We start from the raw sequence: 21,220 nt of genomic DNA on the forward strand, positions 1-21,220 counted from the left end.
TGTTGTGTAGTGAGCAAATGAAATTGCCTCATATGGAAATGGCCTTATTTCTAATTCCATTGGATAAAAGCCATTAGAAACATACTGTAAGGAAGAAACCTGGAGGGCGTGAAGAGCATTCTTGAAGGTCTGCCATATTATCTTCTAGTTCTGTTGTCAGTGGTTTTTCAGGGCTTAGTGAATGAAACTTTCTTTTCAAGCTTTGTTGGTGCGTGTTTCAAATTGATGACTACTTTCCAGGACTCTGAAACACTGTCTAGTTAGAGTTTATTTTGTTTGTGGTTAGGGTTTGGGGGGTTTTGTGTGTGTGTGTGCGTATAAAGGAAAAAGGGACACACTCCCATTTCAACACTGTTGAGTCTCTGCATTGAAGCTGGTTTTATGCTGCAAAAGAACCACACCCTGGGTCTGCACTGAAAAGGCTTATGTGTAAACTTTGTTATCTTGCATTCAGTATGTGCTAGCTACATACATAGATAAAGTTACCAAGACCCAGTGATAACTTGTTAAGCTGCTGTAGCTTGACTGCCTCTTCAAACGTTGGGTGGTCAAGCTCTATTTTACTGCATCAATGTAGCAACAGTGAAATTGCAGCGCTCCCTAGATTTGCAAACCCTAATTTGCAAATGTTTGTATTTGTTTTGTTTTGGTGTTTTGTTTTTTCTTGATTGTGTCAGCTCAGAATTGAATTTTCTGTGGCTCCATCACACTTGGAACATAATAAATAATGCTTAAATTTCAAAGCATTTTACAGTTACCAGCCTCAGAGAGGGCTCGTGGGGTGTAAAGTATTTATTTCTCTTTGTGTAAAGGAAGACAGCAGTGCAGAGAAATTTAATATGTTCAAGGTCTCAGTGAGTGGGAAATGTCTGCAGTTAGAAGTCAACAGAAGTTGACTTCTTTTGTAGGGATTGTAGAAAAACTGCTGCATTTCTCTTCAGTTGTTTTGGGGTTTTTTTTAAATGTTATGTATCTTGTTGAGTTGTAATGAATTTTTGATCAGTGTCTGTATGTATTTGAAAGTGTTACTGCCAAAACTCTGCTTAAGAGAAAGGTGGTGAAATGGATGTCACTTCTAAAGTCAGTGATTCCTTCCTCTGAGCCAGTGGAGTTGGATATCTCCAGTAGAGAATACGTGCATGTAAACTTAAAAACCATGCTTTGTGAGGAAAAACCACAATCCAAAGCCTACCCTTTTTTGGTGGTAGGGATTTCTGACAGACTTTTTCTTGGCCTGTCCTTTTTCCTATGGCTTGCAATGTTATTAAGAATTCTGTGCAAAGGAATGTTCTTTTTTTTTTGGTTAATAAAGAGTAGAAGCTGAGACTATGATATCCATAAGCTAATATTCAGATTTAGCACTTAACATTTCCAACTTTCTCTTCTCTTTCTTCAAATCTTTCTACATAGACATACATATATATATATATGTATACACAGACCTCAGGCTGGGTGGCGGTGCAGGATAAGACTTAGTTGTTCAAGTGCTTTGAGGCCTTTGGATGAAACCTGTGTATAAGGGCAGATTCTCTGCTTGGTACAGTGATAGCCAGATGATTGTGCTGATCTTTGATTCTGGTTATTACCAGTGCAGTTATACTAATGCTTTTTTGAGTAAGTCTTCCTAAGAGCTAGCTGTCTGATCCTCTGACAGTAGTAACTTTACAAAGCTTTGTGCTCTCAAGTATAGTACCGGGCGTGTACAAACTCACAGAAGCTCCATTCTAAACTAGAATAGGGTAACTATGATTTCTGTGTTGCAACAGCTTTTTCTGGAAGAAACATTACTTTTTGTCTTAGTCAGCTGCTAATGATCTTATCAGCTGTGCAGTTTAACTAATATTCCGTTTGTGGGATCTCATTTGGTGGCTGTATGAATGTGTCAAAACTCTGATTTGTAGGTGTTTTTTCTGGTTCAGGCAAAGTAACTGTTAGAAGTCTGCTACTCAGATAATGGAAGAAACAGTAGACAATAGCCTTTTCACTGTAACATGCAGACAGATATGATGTAATTTATGAGTTACGTAAGTGCTCTGGTATTTCCTTTCTTTGTCACAAGTGTTAGTTTTCCTTATGCCTACTTACCTTTCAATTAAATCAAGTCCTGTCTGAATGTGGCCACTCAAAACATTCTTTCAAAGAAACCTTTCCTGTTTCTATTTTGTTGGTTGCATACTCCCACTGCACACAGTCCTTGGTTTAAATTGGTAACCCTGATGTGCGTTGCATGTGCAGTGTCGAGTTAGAGAGTACATCACCAGCCTTTTGCAGCCCACCACTATCACACAGTGAGAAGCACTGCTGTCTTCCTCTCAGACTGAAAGATAAATGAAGGCCTAACTGGGATGCATGGTGCTGTTCGTGTTGCAACTGGCTCTGTTAAGGTATCCAAGGAGAATATAGAAAAAGAATTTCGATTTATTTCTAGGTATTGCCAAAGTTTGTTTAACTCCCTAAATATTACTGCTTTCTGAGAAAGTTGAAGAGCAGGAATGGGATTTCACACAGTGTTGTTGATTTAAACCTCTCACAGTTGGTTTCATTACATCATTTTTCTTGTGGTGTGAAGAGTGGCTAATACTGAACCCTTGAGCAAGATGTCATAGTTGTGGAAAGCTTTTTAAAAAGCATGGCGGTGGTACCAATTTTCATAGGCTCCATATAGAATAATGAAGTTTTCTCTCAGCCCCATACTCTGGTCCCCTCTTTCCCCTTTTGCCTTACACTGAAACTTTGCCAGGTAATTCACTGTATTACAACAACCAAAAAAAATCTCATGCTTTTCTGAAAATCTTTTTAGTTTATCAGGACTGCTGAAATACTGCTGTACTCAAATAGCTTGTAAAGGAGTTGCCTTTAAAGCAGTCGAAGTGCTTTTAACACACTCTTTAAGAAAGAGTGTCTACTATTTTGTTCTTTGGAGAAGAGCTAAAAGCTTTCCCATTTTTACAGTTTATCTGATTTTCTCCCCACAAATATAGAGATTTCTGAAGTTGCCTGTGATGAGACTGAGTCTATACGTGCAGATACATGCACATGCATGTACATAAAGCTGGGCGATGAGTCCCACAGCAGATTGTTGTTCTAGCCTAATTAGCAGACAGACAAATGGGAAAGGAATAGCATGGCATTTTCTGACAAAGATTAGCAGAGGCAGCCACTGAAGTCTATGTGTTTAGGTTGGGTGAATAAATTGGAACATTTGTTACTGTATTATAGATGTCTTGTTACTTTTCAAATGTGAAGGGGACTAATGGAAGAATAAAAAAAGCCCTTGTCAAGGTGGTGAGATGACCTGTTTTGCTTCTGTCAGCTCTGATTGGAGTTAATTTTGCAAGTAGAATATAGTCACCATTTCCAGCACTGAAGCATGAATTTTTAATAACAAGAGCACAAACCAACCAAAGCAAAGCAAAGACAGTATCCTAGCGCAGATATTAAAAATATTGATTACTGGATATGGGAGGAAAGCATCACGTGTAAGTGAAAAAAAAGGCTCTTAACCTGTTTCTATAGGATTTATTGTTGGCAAATAGAACATATAGTCTTCAGGGATTGAGAATAAGTGCCTTGAGCAGTATTATTTTGTTTTCTGTTCTATTTTTTTTTTTTAGTTTGTTTCTTTTTTGAAATTCAGATATTGCTCTGATGCCTCATCCCTGGAAGTGTTCAAGGCCAGGTTGGATGAGACCCTGAGCAAACTGATCTAGTGGGTGGCATTCCTGCCTATGGCAAGGGGGTTGGAAGTAGATGATCTTTAAGGTCCCTTCCAACGCAAACCATTCCATGATTCTGTCTTAACCGGAACAGTTCATCAGCTTTTATGGATATTAGACGTGCTGAAAATTTCTTTTGAAGATCTGCAGAAACCTTGTGCTGAATTAAAAAAAAAAAAGTGTAGAGAAAATAAATAGTTCAAAGTTTAAACCAGTTGAAAAAAATAAAACCATTTTAATTTGTGTATTTTAAAATGCTTTCTGAATTGAAACTTTAGAGGGACTTAGTTCCTTCTGGTTTTCTGGTCTATGATTTGCATAGCAAACTTTGCATAAGCTTTTTGCTGAAGTGTTTGGTTGCTGCAATTGTGATGTTGGAATAGCTTGCATTCCCTGCTCCCCCCAAAAAAGGCTTTTGTTCATTGTGTGGTGTTATATATGGCCATGTTGTTACAGTTAGCAATTTTGCTGGGAATCTCTTAATCATGTGGTTAGAAAAGTGACTGCAGTGAGAGAGGATTTTGAAGATGATGTTAATTAAATATATGCCATAGCACTTTAGCACTAGCTGTAATGTATTAGGCAGGTTCTAGGATATCTAGGATAACATTAGGCAAGTCACAGCATAACACTTCTGTAGCCTTGAAAACATTCCTACCAACATTAATAATCAAAATACCTCCATGGTACAGATAAAACTAATGAGCCAGACAAGCGTGTTTGTCCAGGTTTTTAAACAGAACCAATGTAAAGTTCTCATCTCTTTGTGATGTGCTCAGAGCCTGCTGCCAACTCTTTTTCTCTAGCAGAAATTTGTTAATGGAGTCAGATATAGTTATAACTAACACTGTAATTTTAAACTACATTGTAATAAAAGATGGGGGATTTTGCACCTATCAAATTACCCACTATAATGATCTTTTACCAACTTTCAAGCAGGTCATGTAACGTAGTGATATACACTGCGGTAACGTTTTCCCTGTTCATGTGTTTTTTAACATTCAAGGATGCATGTCTGTCAAGGGTCTTGTTGTGTAATATTTGACTTAATGTTAAACATCTCTACAGTGGAAGTTGCCAAGAAGCCAGAACTTTAAATGGTAGCTCATTTCCCTTATTATTTCTTTTTCCCTTAAGTCTCAGTTAGAGGTATGTTAGAAATTACCAAGAGGCATCCAGTTCAACCACCAATAAAACGTCCCAGTTGTCAAGTGATGTGAAGATTTTATTGTTAGTGGTGGTTTTGTTGGTTGGTTGGTCAGCAGAGAGAAGTTTTCTTCTCTCTGTTCATTTTTAGCCATGTATGTCCATGGGACAGAGTTGAGGTTGGGAATATTTCTACAATAGTGTCTGCCTGCAGAAGAAGTCAGAGCAGCTGAATGTGTCAGAAACAGGTTGTTTTCTTCTGTTTTCAGGAAGGTTGTAGTCATGATGTAGTTGATTCACGGTATTTGAGCTGTCCTGTTCCTGGTCAAAATACTGCTTGGTATGCAAATAAATGTGTGGTCTTATGCACAGGTGAACATATGACAGAGCTGAGATAAAGCTGAGCCTAATTATTGCTGCTGTGAGGAAGTGTAGACTGTTTTGTTATTAATTATGAATTTTAGGGGGTGTTAAGAGTGTCTTTCAAACCATTGTCTCGTCAGCATCTCTAGACTCTGGGCCTTAGACTGCCAGTTCCATCCTCTGTCTCTGACCTTGTTCACAGTGAACCAAGGTGAAGCTGCAATCCCTTGTGTGAAGAGACAAAACATATGCAGTTGATTCTTATCTGTTTGTTCCCATGCAATGAGGTTTGTAATGTTGATAGTCCTAGAAATACATGTAATATTGGTAGTTGCTGTGTTGTCAGTTGCTAGGCATGTATTTGATGGCCCTCTGCTTCAAACTACTTATACTTCAATATTAAGATTGATTGCAGACACATAAATATAGTAGAAATTCAGAAGTTAAGATGGATATGAACCTGAGTGCTGTGGGTGTCTGAACAGCTGCCCTGCTGTTTCTTGACTATTAACCAGCTCTGTTGGACCCCTCTTTTCTCTAGGACATGTTCCCATGAGATTCTTCCAAGAAGATCCCCAAAGAGGCCAAAGTTAGCTTTCATCAGGACCTTATTCATGGCCTTGCTTCTTCATTGCAAGATCCTGTACTGCACCATCTTGTCACTGCAGCCAAGGCTGCCCCCAGCATTCACATCCCCAGGCAGTCCTTCCTTATTAGTACAAGATCCAGCAGCCCACCTCTACTCAGTGGTCTCTCCACCACCTGTATCAAAAAGTTGTCATTAAATCTCTGCAGGAACCTCCTGGACTGTGTGTGCCTGGGTGTGTTGTTCCTCCAGCAGAGATCAGGGTGGCTGAAGTCCCCCATGAGAACCAGAACCTGTGACTCTGAGGCTCCTTTCAGCTGTCTGTAAAAGACTTCATCCACCTCCTCCTCCTGATCAGGTGTTCTGGAACAAACACCCACAACAATGTCACCCTTGCCTAGTCTGCCCTTTAATCCTAACCCATAAAGTCTCAACTCGCTCATCATTCTCCCGAGACAGAACTCTGTGCATTCCAGGTGTTCTCTTACATAAAGGGCAACTCTACCACCTCACCTTCCTGGCCTGTCTTTTTAAATATATAATTCAAAACTCTTCTGTGTTTGTAGAGCGCTTGGATGACCAGACACATCCCCCTTTCCATGTTGAGTTTTGAGGCCTGAATTTTTACTTAACTTGGACTAAACAGGAGTTTTTATTTTGACTCCCACAATTGAAATATTTCAGAAACGTAGAAGCTAGATATAAAACCTCATTACATGAGGTATTTGGTTCTGCTGTAGTTGCTGTGCTGCTGTAGCTTCCTCTCTGACCTCTGCAGTTGCAGGTCCGTGTCCGTGCTCTCTCTAACAGTGATTTTTCCCCCCCCCTTTGACTGTTAGGGTGTAATTCTAATTTGCATTAGAAAATCAAATGTTTTCTGTGTGTTTAAGTAAATGGGTAGGACCTTTGGAAAATTTTTCCTGTAAAGAGACTATCTGGTGGTGGATAATAATACTGTTGGAGGTAATATGGAGGTAATAGTAATTAAGATATAATATGCCATGAATTGCTTTTCATTTCTGCCATTGTGAAGCTAACACACTCTGGATAAACCAGTGTCTGGTGACACTATAAGTTCTTCAAAAATAGTAATGTTGGAATAAAACAAGCACGTGTAATACTTAGCACCATGGAAATCGATACCAGTTAGGAACTTGTAAGAAAATGTCAACACAAACATGTTAATGAAACAGAAGAGATCTAAACCCCTTTCTAGTCGCACAGTCTCCATAAAAACACTGGTTTTAACACTGCAGAGAGCAGTTTTGACTACAACTGATTTTGAAGATCCTCCCTTTCTGCATAGAGTTGATTCTCTCCATATTATCTAGGTTTTAACCTGTTTTCTAATCCAGAGATTAGAGACTAGCCCCGAGACTACTGTTCCTGCGGTAATCCTTGATGGAGAGAGTGAGAACAGTATCACAGAGTATGGACTGCTTTTGTTTCCAAATGGTTTTTTAAAATAGCTGTGGGGGAACTGTCTCACATTTGATGTACTCTAAAATAGTTACCATGAAGTAGTTAACAGTGTCACCTTTTTTTCGTGCTGTTTGCCATTATAGTTAATTTTTCAAAGATGATTTGTTGAAATCTGCATCTAGCAAAGAAGCATGGTAGAAGAGGAGGAGCTTTATATTGGATTTGCGTCCACCATGGTGTTTAAGAAAATGATTAATTGATTTTTCACTGTTCAGGAATTAAACCAACATTTTAAAATATCATTTTAAATATCAAAAAGTGGTTTAGATATCCCATTGTTTTTATTTAGTAAAGGTTCTAAAATCTAGGACATTCATAAAGCTTTTGAAAACGAATATTTTTGCTAGTAATGCCTTCTATGGATTGCTGAGGCATGTTGTTCCCTCAATAGAAAGGTTACTAGTTTTGCTATGTCCAGAAGAGAGCAGAAGTTTCAAGCATAAGAAACACTCTTCCTGAAAACCTGTTTTTATTTTGCAACCTTTGAAGTTAGAAAATGTGTTTTGTGGACAGGTGGTAGATGTCTCTCTTACTTTGCTGTCACGAATGTATGGGCTTCAACTCCTCCCTTTTCTCCATGGGGTTTGTGAGCCTTGAGTTGTTGTTTTTCTCCTTCAAGCCTTCCCTCAAAGTTTGTTGGTGCAAATGATGTTGTAGTTATCAAACCTTGTCAGCTGACACTGATTGGAAGAATCATTCTTGCTGGAGTCCCTCCCCGTGCCAGTACAAGTGTTTGTGGAGCTCTGCTGGTCTGGTTGTTAACTTGGGCTGATGGATTTATTTCTGTTGAGTTAGTTTTTGTTTGGATCAGCTCTTTACTGTGGTTTGCAACACACACCCATGCTGTGCTTGCATGTGAGAGGGGGAGATAGAGGAGTGAGAACAAGCAGCCCATGTCAAGGAGAAAAGCAGCAGTACTTCATTCAGGAGCTGATTCTTGAGGTAGGTCAAAGTGTTTGGGTGATGTTACGACACTGCTCTTCTAGATCCTTTCTTGCATTATACACATAGCAGGCTGAGCACTATTTCTTTTCAGAGCTTCCGAGATATTATTTGGAGACTAAGCTCTGATTTCCAAACCCAAAAGCAAATAGCACAGTCCAGCATCCATTGTTAATGTGAATTTTGTTTTCATGTGCAATAGATTCAACTTCTGAGCCTCCAGAACTCCATAAGCATATCTAGGTGTGAAATATTTATAGAAGAGTATTCTCATGAGGCTTTAAATTTCTGTTATTCCTAGGGGGCTCAAAAGATATGTCCCATGATAGCCATTTTCATTCAATCTGGGCTGTTGGAGGGAACTGGAAGTTGCCGCCCTCTACAGGTGTTTGCTGGTCTGGATGAAATGCAACAAAGTACTTCTATTCAGGTTTCCAGTTTTGGAGTGTTGCCAAACAATAAAAACTTCTTGTCAGTTTTCAAGCTACACATCATCAATTTAATAACAGAGCAGGAAAAAAACACATATTGCTCTTTTTGTACATGCATGGGTGAGCGTGGGGAAACTTTGTTAAGCAACTGGATGTTTACTGTGCGTCCTTCTTTTGTACTAATAAAAGAAGCTGCCACTTCATTGTCAGACAACACTGAAGATGCCATTTGTCCTTGAAATTTACTTTAAGTTGTTGTTTGGCACCATTTCCAAAGCAGTGGAACTTTGCAGCGGGGTGGAATAATAGAGGAGAGAAAAGAACAGCAATCCTATTGCCTTAGAATTAGATTTGCATCAACTTTGGCCAGATGATAAATACTTGTTGTGGTTGTAACTTGCTTTCTTGTTGGGCTGTCTGGAGCAAATCATTAATGTAATTTGTTTACAAAATACTTGAGTCTTCTGTAAGCCCTTTTCATTTATTATGCAGGGTGTGTGTGTGAAAACTGTCTAATGCACTGATACAGCTAGTGGGGAATTTGGCTGAGCAAGTCTGTGTAACATGATGAAATGTTTGGACCTACACTCACCAATGCATTTATTTATTTATTTATTTATTAGGTTCTAGATAGAGATTGCTATAATCCGTATTAGATTAGAAGGACAGGAGAAAGATGCTGTCATTTAAAATATAGACAACTCTATATTTTAATGAAAGTTTGATGTCTTTATTTAGGGAAATCTCTTTTTATAGTGACAGTAGTAGTTCACAGCCTGCTGTGCTCTATTGAAATTTTCACATCAGTAGCAATGGAAGTGATACCGTGAATGGTTTTCTCCCCAGGTGCTGAAGAAGTCTTGCTGCTCGCTAGAAGAACTGACTTGAGAAGGATTTCCCTGGACACGCCGGATTTCACTGACATTATTCTGCAGATAGACAATATCAGACATGCAATTGCCATAGACTATGATCCTGTGGAAGGCTACATCTACTGGACTGATGATGATGTGCGGGCAATTCGTCGGGCCTACCTTGATGGTGCTGGAGCACAAACTCTGGTAACCACAGAAATCAACCATCCAGATGGTATTGCTGTGGATTGGGTGGCGAGGAACCTGTACTGGACTGATACTGGAACAGACCGCATTGAAGTGACCCGGTTGAATGGGACATCAAGAAAGATACTTATCTCAGAAAACCTGGATGAACCTCGGGCCATAGTGCTCAATCCTGTCATGGGGTAAGTTTTGTGTTTATTGATAGCCCTGTGGTAGGCCTTTGGATCCAGTTTATGGTCTCCTGAAACTGAAAACTTATAAATTGGGGGGTGGTGTGTGTGCTGTTTGTCAAATATTGTGGAAATAACTGATTTTCCCTTGCTTTATCCCTTTAATACTGTGCATATAAAAGATGACTTCTAAACAGTGTTGTTCAATGAATCTATACATTGGGTGTTAGGTTGAATTTTCTTTTCTCTACGTCTTCAGTGTTATCCTAACTAGGAAAGAATTGGACCACCACACATTTTCAATAGTTTAATTTATTTAGTGCTCAAACTTTATATTGTCATTACTGATAACAGTTTGAGTTGGCTTGTTTGCTGCTGTTGGGGAAGGAGAAAGAAAGTTCTTTGAAAAGCAAGACAAATCTTGACACGTTTTTGTCTTGTATGTTGAGCGCGTTAACTGTTTTCCCTCTTTTTTTACAGCTACATGTATTGGACAGACTGGGGTGAAAGTCCGAAGATAGAGTGTGCTTATTTGGATGGCTCAGAAAGGCGAGTTCTGGTGAATACGTCCCTTGGTTGGCCCAATGGCTTGGCACTGGATCTTGAAAAAAACAAGCTTTACTGGGGAGATGCAAAAACAGATAAAATTGAGGTGAGTAACAGAGCCATACTTGGGTGCATTTGTAGAAACCAAGTGCTGTTCTCATGTGTAGCTTTATTTCTTGGATACATTTATCTTTTTTTGGAGGAGTCTTTTGTTTCATTAATATTAACATGATATTTAGCATAACAAGACGTATTTGAGAAGAAAGGAAGTACATTAATGTGGTTCAGAAAACCTCTGCAAGAAATGTTATATTTGTTATGTCTACATTGCTCCAAGTGTAATTTAATTGCTTGAAATCTCAGGTTTTACCTGAGGCTTTTGCAACAAATTGGGACACTCGGGTAAAATCTGTTTAAAAGGTGTTTTGACTTGTCTGTGGTGCTTGGAACTACTATCTAAAATTGCTGCATGCATAAGACTTGATGCAAAGTTCATGTACAGGAGCAGGTGGATGTGGGAGCCCTAGGGAGCCATATTTCAGGATGTTAATGATTATATGATGTCCAGATTTGTGGACAAGAAGTAATTTTTAAGTACTACCTGCTTTGTAAACAATGGCATTATGTGCCTGAATTTGAAGAGGGAATTTTTTACTTTGGTCATGGCCTGTGAAATTGATTGAGTTTTTATGTTTTTTGAGGCAGTAACATATGCAGCATTTTTAGATAAATAATTTAGATAAATACTTTTTGAGGAATGACTGTGCTTTCTAAAGGTTTTGCCCTCAGGAAGAGGGGAAACAAGACTGTCTGCTAGCTCCAGAAATTTAACTTCAGTGTTTGGCAGTAGCTAATACTGGGCTTGATGACTATCAGAGAGGTCCTGTCTCCCCTTACCTTTCAGCCTGCAGGACAGGGAACATTGCAGATGCCCCCTTTTATATCTGGGACCAAAGTTGTGCCATGTGTTTCTTGGAGTTAGGTTAGGCAATCTGTTCAGTTTCTCACTTCATTGTAAGGCAGCAAAGCCAGTGATACTGTTTAGTTTAACATCAAAGTTTAGGAAAATCAGAGAACCCAAAGCAAGGACTTTTTATTCGCTCTGTTTTTGTTTTGCTTATTATACTTCCTTTTTTTGATTCTCTTCTATTTGCAAAAAACAGAAGAGAGTGGTTCACTTTGTCTTGCAAACAGAAGGTACACTTTAGATGAAGTGAATTGTGACATCCGTAACTAATGTTGATTCCTACATATTGTGCAACCTCAATTTAATTGCTAACACAAAGAATGAAATCGCCATGCTCCTAGCAATGGATTCCACATTTTCTTAGATTAAAACAGGTGTATATATTCTTATTTTAATATTCTCCCCTCTATTTTTCCATTTTTGCACTTTTTCTCCTTATACTTGGAGTTTACTATTGATAACTATCACAGATTCCTTCTGAGACTGTATTTACAAATAACTCAGTAGGCCCATTTAGGATCAAAAATAATGGGGAAAAAAAAGGTGTGTTTGCTCACTGTTATGAAGTGTGCTGTGAAAGGGTCTGTTGTGATCTGTTCTGGAGTGGCATGAGTTAAAATGGCACTGGCATGTTATTAGTAGAAATGAATGTGTATTGCAGAATTTTCATTAGAAAACAAATTTTCATTTTCATTTTGGAATATGTGCCAGTCACATTTGTATATTCTGCTCACTTGGGAAGGAGCTGTATGACTAACAGTCACTGACCCACCTAGATACTGGTCAGTTTGAGGTTGGTTTCTAATAGAGCTTCCTTTTGTTAATACTCCTCTACAAGATGAAAAAAGTGTGCTAAGAAAATATTTTAAAATAGAAGCAATCCAATGGATTGTATTTCACGTTTATTACTCTTTTTGCTCTATTTATAGCCTAACAGTCCTTTTCTTCAGGATTTGTGTTTATTAGGTTCTGTCAATACTCTAGATTTTCGCAGTAAACCATAGTTTGTACTACTCTGGTGGCCCCAGTACACACAAAACCTCACTGTATGGTGTGTGAGGTGGGGCATTTCCACTTTCACTTGGTGCTGAAGTTATTCAGCATAAACTCATTTTCTCATGCTTGTGTTCTTTTGCGAAGAACATACCATTTAAGTGGCTCGCCAATGCAGTTGATTTGTCAGTGATTTGTTCTGTATGTTTGTTGTGTGTATGTTGCATCCACAGCTTGTCAGAAACAAAAATCAGCTGACTGCAAGTCAAGGATACACATATTTTATACCGTAGTTGACCAGGCTGGGTATTGAGATTTTTCTTTTTCCGGGTAAGCACCTAAAAGTACCTTTAAGTATGTTACTGGATAAATTTAGTTTATGGTAGCACCTAAAACCAGTGTGAGTGGGATAGTAGATAGTAGAGCTGTAACTCTATTTTGTAACTCATTAGGTAGCAATAAAAAAAAAGCTGATAATGTTTTGGGTGTTTTACTCTCTTGCTACACTACGAGAAGGGGGTTCTTGCTTCACCTAAAATGACATTCAGATTTATGCTGAGTGCTCCTGAAGAAGGAAGTCTTCAAACAACTGTTCAGCCCTTACAGAGCTCAGAAAGTTTCACTCTGCAGCTGCACTCTCCTGCAGAAGGCAAAGAAGGTGCTGCCTTGTCTGTGCTGAAGATGAGACCCCAAAGAGCTGTTAGATGGTAATAGAGAGGGACAGTGGCTGAGCTGGTATATTGCTCTGCATTGGAGCAGTTGACTGTTAAGGTGCATTCTTTACTCCCATAGCCTTCTTTTCAGAGCAGTCAGTTTCTCTCGGGCTTTTGCAGAGCTGTCACTTGACAGTTTTCTCATCTAAAAACCACAGCCCCAGATTTCCAGAAGACATTGGAAATTTTCCAGAGACCAAAGATCTGCAAAACGTGTAAGGTAAATGAGAAAATTCACATCTCCACTGTTTTCCTTTATCCCATCTACTTTCACCTGCCTCAAAATGTCACAGCTCACTGTGTAGGTATTGCAAAATAGAATAAAGTGAAACCATTATCTCCACTCCTGTGCAGAGCACAGTTGATCTCAAAGCCCATCAGTAAAGAAGTAATATTAAGACTGATGTTCAACAATGTAAAAAGTGCACTCTTGGAGGCTTTTCTGTAGCTTTCTGACAAACTGCTTCTAGGTGAGAATTGCTTTCATCACATATCATGCCTTCAAATGCTTTCCATATAGAACAAGAATGAATATAGCTTGTGCATATTTGTGTGTATCTGCTTGATATTCTGCTCTGGTTTCTGGTGTTTTAGATCTACAGAGAGTCATCTTACTCTCACTGGGAAGACCTGTTCATATATAAACTTCTTAAGCAGTGTCTGAACTTTATACAGCTTGGAAATTTGATAAGCTTAAGACATCTGTCCTATTCTTCCTGGTGGACCTTGGGTTTGAAATATACTGTAAATATCTTTGGTCTGGTTGGTTGGTTTCTTTCAGGGGTGGTTTGGTTTTGTTTTGGTAACACATTTTGACACTACTTCTGGGTACACTCTTCCACAGTTAGAAAATATGCTGCAGAGCTGTTGAGGGTACACCAAGCATCATCCTGTACCAGGAGGTTGTGTTTTACTTGTGCGTGTAGCGCTTCACGGAGTGAAAACAGCGGTTAACCTTTCCTGTCAAAACCCCTTTTCTAACCTTCCCATCTGCAGCATTCAACTGCAACACAAAGGGCCCAGTCACTTTGCAAGCAGTTTGCATCCTGAAGAAACCACTTGGCAAGGCTTGTCAAAATTTTGCGTGACAGGAGCCTACGGGGCTTTCACTGCAAATTTGGCACCCTGTGGTAACATTATTCCCAGGTTTTAAATTATTTTTTTTTAATTAGTTTGACAAAGTGTATGGCAATGAAAAATAGATAGCAACTTTTGAGTTGTGTCTGTCAAAATCATAGCTTCAGCTACAAGTAAGGGACATGCATTAATCCAGCTGAACTTTGGATTTTACTGACAGAGTTACTTTCCAGGAACAAACAGCAGATTAATAAGGATTACAGGGTTCCAGCAGAGAGAGAAGCAAAGACCCACGTGTATAGTTTCCTAATTCTTCTTTAAAAAAATTCTGTGGTAAGCCAGGTTTTCCCATGTATTATTTCTTCAGTGTATTTGCTTAAAGTGCCTCAGGTATAATTGCATAATGAGCAATTATGAAATTTTCAGATGCCTGTTATTATGTATGCATTCTACTGAAGCTTGTGCAATATTCTTGGAATAAATGTTCGGCAGACTATCCCTTCTGGCAGCTTCCCCTCCTCTCCCTCCTCCCCTTCCCCTCTGTTGACAAATGTCCTTCATTTGTTTTTTTTTGTGGAAGTTTCATAATCGCATACAGTAATTCTTTGCAAGTTTATGGGATGTTTAAAGTGCAACTCAGCACTTGATGACAATCTTGGAGTTCACTGAAATTTTTTACCAAGGTGCAGTTATGTGGGCTGTCCTTGAAATTTAAGGAAACAAACTTTACAATTGTTGGTTACATTATGCATAAATAGTGTAAAAGGACATTTGGAACAGTTTGCACCTTAAAAAGGAGTAGGATTTGTAGAATCAGTTGTACTGGGGAAAAAATTAACAATCAAACTAATTTAAGGCTGCTAGTTCTAAACAAGTCCAGGTATACTTTCCATATTACATTTTATTTTCCAGTCGTTTGACCTAAAAAATGCAATATTTAGGTCATACATGAGACATTTTCTCATAACCAACACATTTTTGTGTGTGTGTTTCTTTGCACTGGCATTTTTCAGCAAAGAATTTTAAAAACCATATAGTGTCATAAACTACTTGGAAGATATTGTGGACTGATTTATTGAAACAGGCAAATCTCATAGGGAGAAAAACTAATTTAAACTTATTGCTACATGCTAATTAGATATAAAAATCTCAAAGCATTATTTATCTATAAATATAACTGTATTTCAGAAGACCGAATTTATACTTATATTAAGGTAAATAATCCCCACACTGCATATTTATATAGTAATATATATGAGAATAGAAAAGTTAAATGGATATAGAAATAAGAAATACAGGATCCCCGAGACTGAAAGAATGGATCTAAGATCTTAAATTGTTGTAAGCAGACAGGTGCATTAATTAGTCAGTTCAACTGATGATAGTGAGGGAGCCTTAAATTCAGTGATTTTTTTTTTTTAAACTTCTCAGTGACATTCAATTTTATTTAGAACCGTGGCAAAGAAATGCCAGCTAATATAATTGTTAGAAATGTTATTAATTGAAGCGTATACTGTGGTCCTTAGATGAATGATACATGTACTTTTTACTATATCTGATGCTTTTTACTTTGATAAATTTATAAATTATATCCTTTCTAGACGCAAGTGCTACATATCTAAAGTGATATGTATCACATTATGCTGACATACAATAGGTTAAATTTGAATAGCATGTGTCAGAATTGGACTAGCAAATGTTCATCCCTGCTGTTTTTTTGTTAGGGAGTGACATGAGTGTGTGTTTGTGGCCATTGGGTATGGTTTTTTGTTGGAGGTTGTGTATGTGGTTTGTGAGCCTTATATACCACTATGTTTTTATTAACTTTAAATAGCTGTTAGGCCTCTCTATTGCTATGTGTTTTGTAAACATTATCATGAGACCTTTATTTGTAGCAATGTCCAAAGACCTATGTATAACCAACTATTCTTTAGGGTTTTGAAGGGGAATAATCTATACTAGTGAGCTTGGGACCAGATTTTTACTAGGAGCCACACAGTCATTGTGGAATGGATAGGAGAAGTCATTTGGAGGAAAGACTTATCTGCCTCTTGGCTGTGTTCTGCTTCACTGTTGGACTTATCACCAGACTTGGGGTGTTAGTGGAGTCTCAGCTTCCTCTGCTGAAAGAATCTAGAGTTTTCTTCTCATGCATACTTGGAATTATCTCTCTTGACTAACTTGCTATCATAGAAATAATGTTGCAGTTAGTCCAGCCTTGTACACACTGGCCTGTAGTGGGGAACAGACTGCTGAGATGACATACAGTGATCTGTAATGTTCAGCAGGTCAAACTGGTGAGTGATTTCAGATCTTAAAGGTTTCTGATTAATTTAAACCCTTCTGGGTGTGTTACATGTTTCTAAACCCTGAACTCTGGCTGAGGATTTCCTGGTGTGATACTACCTCTTTCTGGAACACAGAAATATAGCTATCCTCTACCTGCCAACAAACAATGTCCATATCCTGTTTCAGAGCATAGAGCCTTATAGCTCCACTCTTCTAATTAAAAGATCAAGTTCTTTGTATTTTGCTTACTGCTTAATTAGGACTTTCAATATGTTATTTTATACCTGCACCACATAAGCTTTGTTTACTTTTAAAAGGACTGTTACCAAGTGTGGGAGCTGTTGAAGAAAGTCAGATCCAGGTTCACAAAATGAGATGCTTTAGATCAGAACAGACCTGTCACACCTTTCTGCTCTAACCTTTGCAGTAAGGAAGTGTCCACAGAGGATAGAGGCTCACTGACTGAATGGAAGAAGATAAACTTAAAAAGGTGAATTTCCTCCTGTTCCTTTTCAATGTTGGCTACCTTGTATTTGAGCCCTGAGCAAGTGAAAGGTATGACAGTACTGAAGAAGAAAGTATTTGTTAAAAGGAACCATGGCCAGTTCGATCCTGTGTTCAGTAGTGCTCTTGGAGATACATATAATTTTCCATTCTTCAACAGTCTTGAGAGATTTTTTTCTTCTGTTCTGGATGGGATAGAATGGCATGGGATGGGGAGTGCCTCTGCAGGTAGATGATGACCTAGGCTTAGTCTTGTCTTATCACCTTTGGGCTGAAATGAAGCAACCCAGTAGACAGGGGTGTGGAGGCTTCCGTCTGCAAGGCTTCTACCATGTCTCCTCAGCAACATGTGGTGCCATGAGCACATTCTTAATTCTTTAAGCTGAAATTTCCCAGATAACTAACTACAATTTCAAGATGCCAGTCTTTTCTTCATGGTCCAGGCCATGCATATGGAAAAGGCAGTTACATGTCTGAAGTGAGGACTGCTGTCTGGGCTACTGTTGAGCATAAATGGATTTTCCACAATAAAGGCAAATCTTTTTTGTAGTAAAGAGAATTTTTTCTTAAGAGCTATGCTGAGATGCTGGATTAGCCTGCTCTCTTATCCCTTTCTACAATTTTCAGGAACTGAAAAACATCAAGAAGTTTTGTTTCTCTGTTCCAAGTGCAAGGTTCATATTAGTTGACCTTGCCTTCAGCATTGTAAATAATCAGAAATGCTCATCTGTAAAGAAGTAGAGCAAATCCAGCCTTGCAGCAAAACCCCCTTGTGTAGAAGCAGTTGCAGCATGGACCTCTTGTCCCCAGCAGATGATACAGGAGATCATGTGGCCTTTGTTAGTCATGGCAGTTAATGCACTAGTAGAAAATTCTCAAATAATGTTTTGATTGAATCACCATTCTATGCAGGGACCTCTAGGATGGTCCTGATCAGGGATTCTCCTAAACTTTTATATGCCCATCTTGGCACTGTATCCATTAGCTTCAAAGTGAAAAATCCACAAATATTGGCAGCTACTAGTTTAAATACTGCTTTGAGTCTGTCCACAGTCAAATTTGTACCAGTATAAAGTTACTTTTGTCTACAACCATTTGTGATTTATTAGGGTTGCTGAATTATCATAAAGACCTGTAAATCTTGTGGATTTATCCAGGGACTATATTGTTTTGTACTAGTTTTTTAAGGGGACAGCTTAAAAAGCCAGCAACTGACAGGCAGCTTCTAAATTTGGTCTTTGTGGAGTGCTCAGGAATTAATTCTGTATGTGCAGCTTTTGCCATATTTATTGAGAGGAAATCCTGAGGATGTATTAAACTACAAAGTTGAAGAATTATTTGAGTTTTACATGTTTGGGACTCTCCTTTCTCCCTGAAGAATTATTTTAAGCTATCTGATATCAAATCACCCTTTTCCGCTGGCCCTCCTTTCTTCCTGAAGAAGTGTTTTAGGCTGTCTGATAACAAATCACCCTTTTCCACTTGCTAGAGAGAGAATTCTGCTTTACTTCCACTGCTGGGATCAGCTTCCTGTACTTAAAAGAGGAATTTTATATGTAGTGGTACAAAGGCTTGTGTACACATGAAGTGTGGAAATGACCCCCCCTTTATGAGAACCTGATGTATTTTCTGGCGCAGCACAAGTGCATCTTTTCCATTTGCTGAGAAAAAGGTGGCTTGTATGGAAACTGGAGTAACTTTGAGTTCCCTGGTCAGACTAGCAGGTAGGATAGTTGAGAGAGGTTTTAACTTGGTAACTTTCTCAAAATTATTTGCTATGTTGTTTGCCAATAGCTATGAGTAATTGTCTTTAAATACTGTTACCTTTTATGCTTTTGTTTTCCTACTTTCTTCTGTTCTTTTCCAAGAATAATACTGAGTTTTGCCATACAGCTTACCTCTAACCTAGAGGTAAGGTGATTTTTACTGTCCAGGAGTTGTGATCCCACGAATACTGTGTTGTAGCAGTGTTGAAAGAGACTTGTTTCTCTGATATTTTGGGGATAGTTCTGTCAATGTGCACAGTATGCCCTAGCAGATAGGTTGGTCTTTCACCGTACTGGGGAACTAACTTTTCATTGGGAAAAAGTCCTCCCCCGCTCTACTTTGAACCCACTAGGGACTATGTCACACCCTTTCTTGGTGTTTAGTGACCTTAGCTTTGTGCTTTTCAAATGAAGAGTGCAGAGTTTGTGCCACAAAGACAAATTCCAGCCTCCTTCTGTTTCAGCTTTGTTGGGTCATTTTTTTAAGGGACCTGCCTTAGTGACAATATTTCACAGCACCATAGCACCACTTTCCATCATATTGGAAAGTTCCAACTGGGTCTTGAGCAACCCTGGGAGAGCTGGTGGTGGTACTACAGCTGCCTATTGGCACAAATTTCTGCAACTTTTGGTTGTGCAACTTGTGAACCTGGATACTGTAAGAAACAGAAGACTTGGCATGATGGGCTGGCCTGTTGAGGTTCCTGTGTTTCTGAACAACACACACTAAAAATAAAGGTGTAGAACTTGCTTTTCATGCCACGTCTTATTAGTGAAATTTTGAAAGCTGCCAGTACTATTTTTGGTCTTGTATCAACCAGACCTAACAAGAAAGAAATCTAACAGACATACATGACAGCCACCATCAGCCTACCCTAGTTCTCCCAAGATTGCCTTTAGTGGTGGGAAATTTTTCTGATAAATGTCGGTAGTATAGATGAGACCAAAGGTTTTTGTGTCTATTTATCCTTTCTAAAAATTCTTCAGTGCGCTGATGGGATAGCAGTCACTCAAAGGAGGACTTCCTTTGCTTGGCTTGATTGACCAGAGTCATTCTGTGGGAAAGGATGCTAACTTATTCTAAACTGAAGGTGACCCTTGCCTTTTTGTGAGCAATAAAGACATAATAGAGGCCCAGTTAGGGTTCAGCAGAACCCCCACAGCCATCTGCACACTTCATTGGCAGAAGTGGCTTTCACTTGAACTTGCATTTGACAAGTGTTTTCTGTCTCTTTCTCATTCAGAAGGGTCCTTCAAAGCCAAGTAATTGAAATGCTTTCACCCCTCACTCCTTTTTCTCCTTCCCTCAGACTTGCTTAAATTGCAGGGCAACCAGCATTCAGTGTTAAATGAGTAAAAGTGCAGCGCTTCCAAAGCTCACACTTTCTTTCCTTCCCATAGGGATGTTTCTAAAAAAACTCCCACCCTCTTTTCCACACTCTCCAGCACCAGCTTCATAAAGGAAAAGTTGGGAGGGAAAAAAAAGTGTTTCTGTTGCATGATGCGTTTCTCTCCCTCCCCCTTTTTTTTCCTTTTTTTTTTTTTTTCATCAGGCTGGACTTTTTGAAATGAAACACAAATCAGGTCTCTGGAATAAAAGGTTGTGAGTATGCCTTGTGGCATTTGGAATGAGGCTATTCACTGCCTGAATGACTATAAATAGAAAGCAAGGAGCTGCGTATTTCTCAGTTCAGACTCCCTGCAAAGAAGCGCCCTTCCCAGTTAAAGGGTGACTTTTTGAAAGAAACCTTGTTCCTTGAGCTGAATTGAATTGCTCCAGGAATTCTACTCCTTGCAGCTTGCATAAAAGATGTTAATCTCTAATTTATTTCTCCTTTTAAAAGGCAGTGTCCTCCATCATAAATGTATATTGTTAGCCATGTTGCCAGATATGCCTGTCTCGTCTGTACAGAGTTGCATGTAAAATAATTCTGAGCGCAGAACAAACATTGTTGTCGACAATTTTTGTGCCTGAAAGCTTTCTTTTTGGCTCAGGGCCAGCTGTCGGCTCCCTTTTTATCTGGTATTCATTCTTCAGTGAGAAGGCTAAATTAGCAGCGCTCAGGTTTTTGTGGGTGTTTTTTGGGTTTTTTTAGGGATCGAGGAACAGAATGGGGATTGTGACTGATTTTTATAATAAAAGATGTGATTCTCTCAACACACTTGTGATGTTGCCGATGATAGGAACTCCAACAGCTTACTGTTGCAGTCCTGCAGACAATTTGTTTGGCTGATTTGGCTGTTAAAAAATGCTGATAAATCTTCCATGTTGTGCGGTTATGCAAATTTAGTGCCATAATTTTTCTTCTGCCTCCCCTTTTCAGAAGGACTGTAGTAATTGAAGAAAGAAACAGTAGATGGGAGGAAAATGTCTGACAGGTTTGTGAGCTGGCAGTGTTAAAGATTCTAACGCTCAAGCTGTTGGATTGGCTTTTTTTTCTCTTTTCCCCACCTTTTTTCTTTTATTT

At 38.8% G+C, this 21,220-nt stretch overlaps 1 protein-coding gene across 1 annotated transcript in view; it reads left to right on the forward strand.

Annotated features, from left to right (window-relative positions):
• Positions 1 to 21,220, forward strand: part of LRP5 (LDL receptor related protein 5) — a 141,907-nt gene that overhangs the window by 55,818 nt on the left and 64,869 nt on the right. The window contains exons 6-7 of the mRNA XM_027732639.2: positions 9,513 to 9,909; positions 10,378 to 10,549. Coding sequence (XP_027588440.1) covers positions 9,513 to 9,909; positions 10,378 to 10,549 — 569 coding nt within the window. The remainder of the gene's footprint in view (positions 1 to 9,512; positions 9,910 to 10,377; positions 10,550 to 21,220) is intronic.

The sequence above is a fragment of the Pipra filicauda genome, unplaced genomic scaffold (genome assembly GCF_003945595.2).
Source record: "Pipra filicauda isolate LSUMZ 115617 unplaced genomic scaffold, ASM394559v2 scaffold32_size4067784_pilon, whole genome shotgun sequence".
Taxonomy (NCBI): Eukaryota; Metazoa; Chordata; class Aves; order Passeriformes; family Pipridae; genus Pipra; species Pipra filicauda.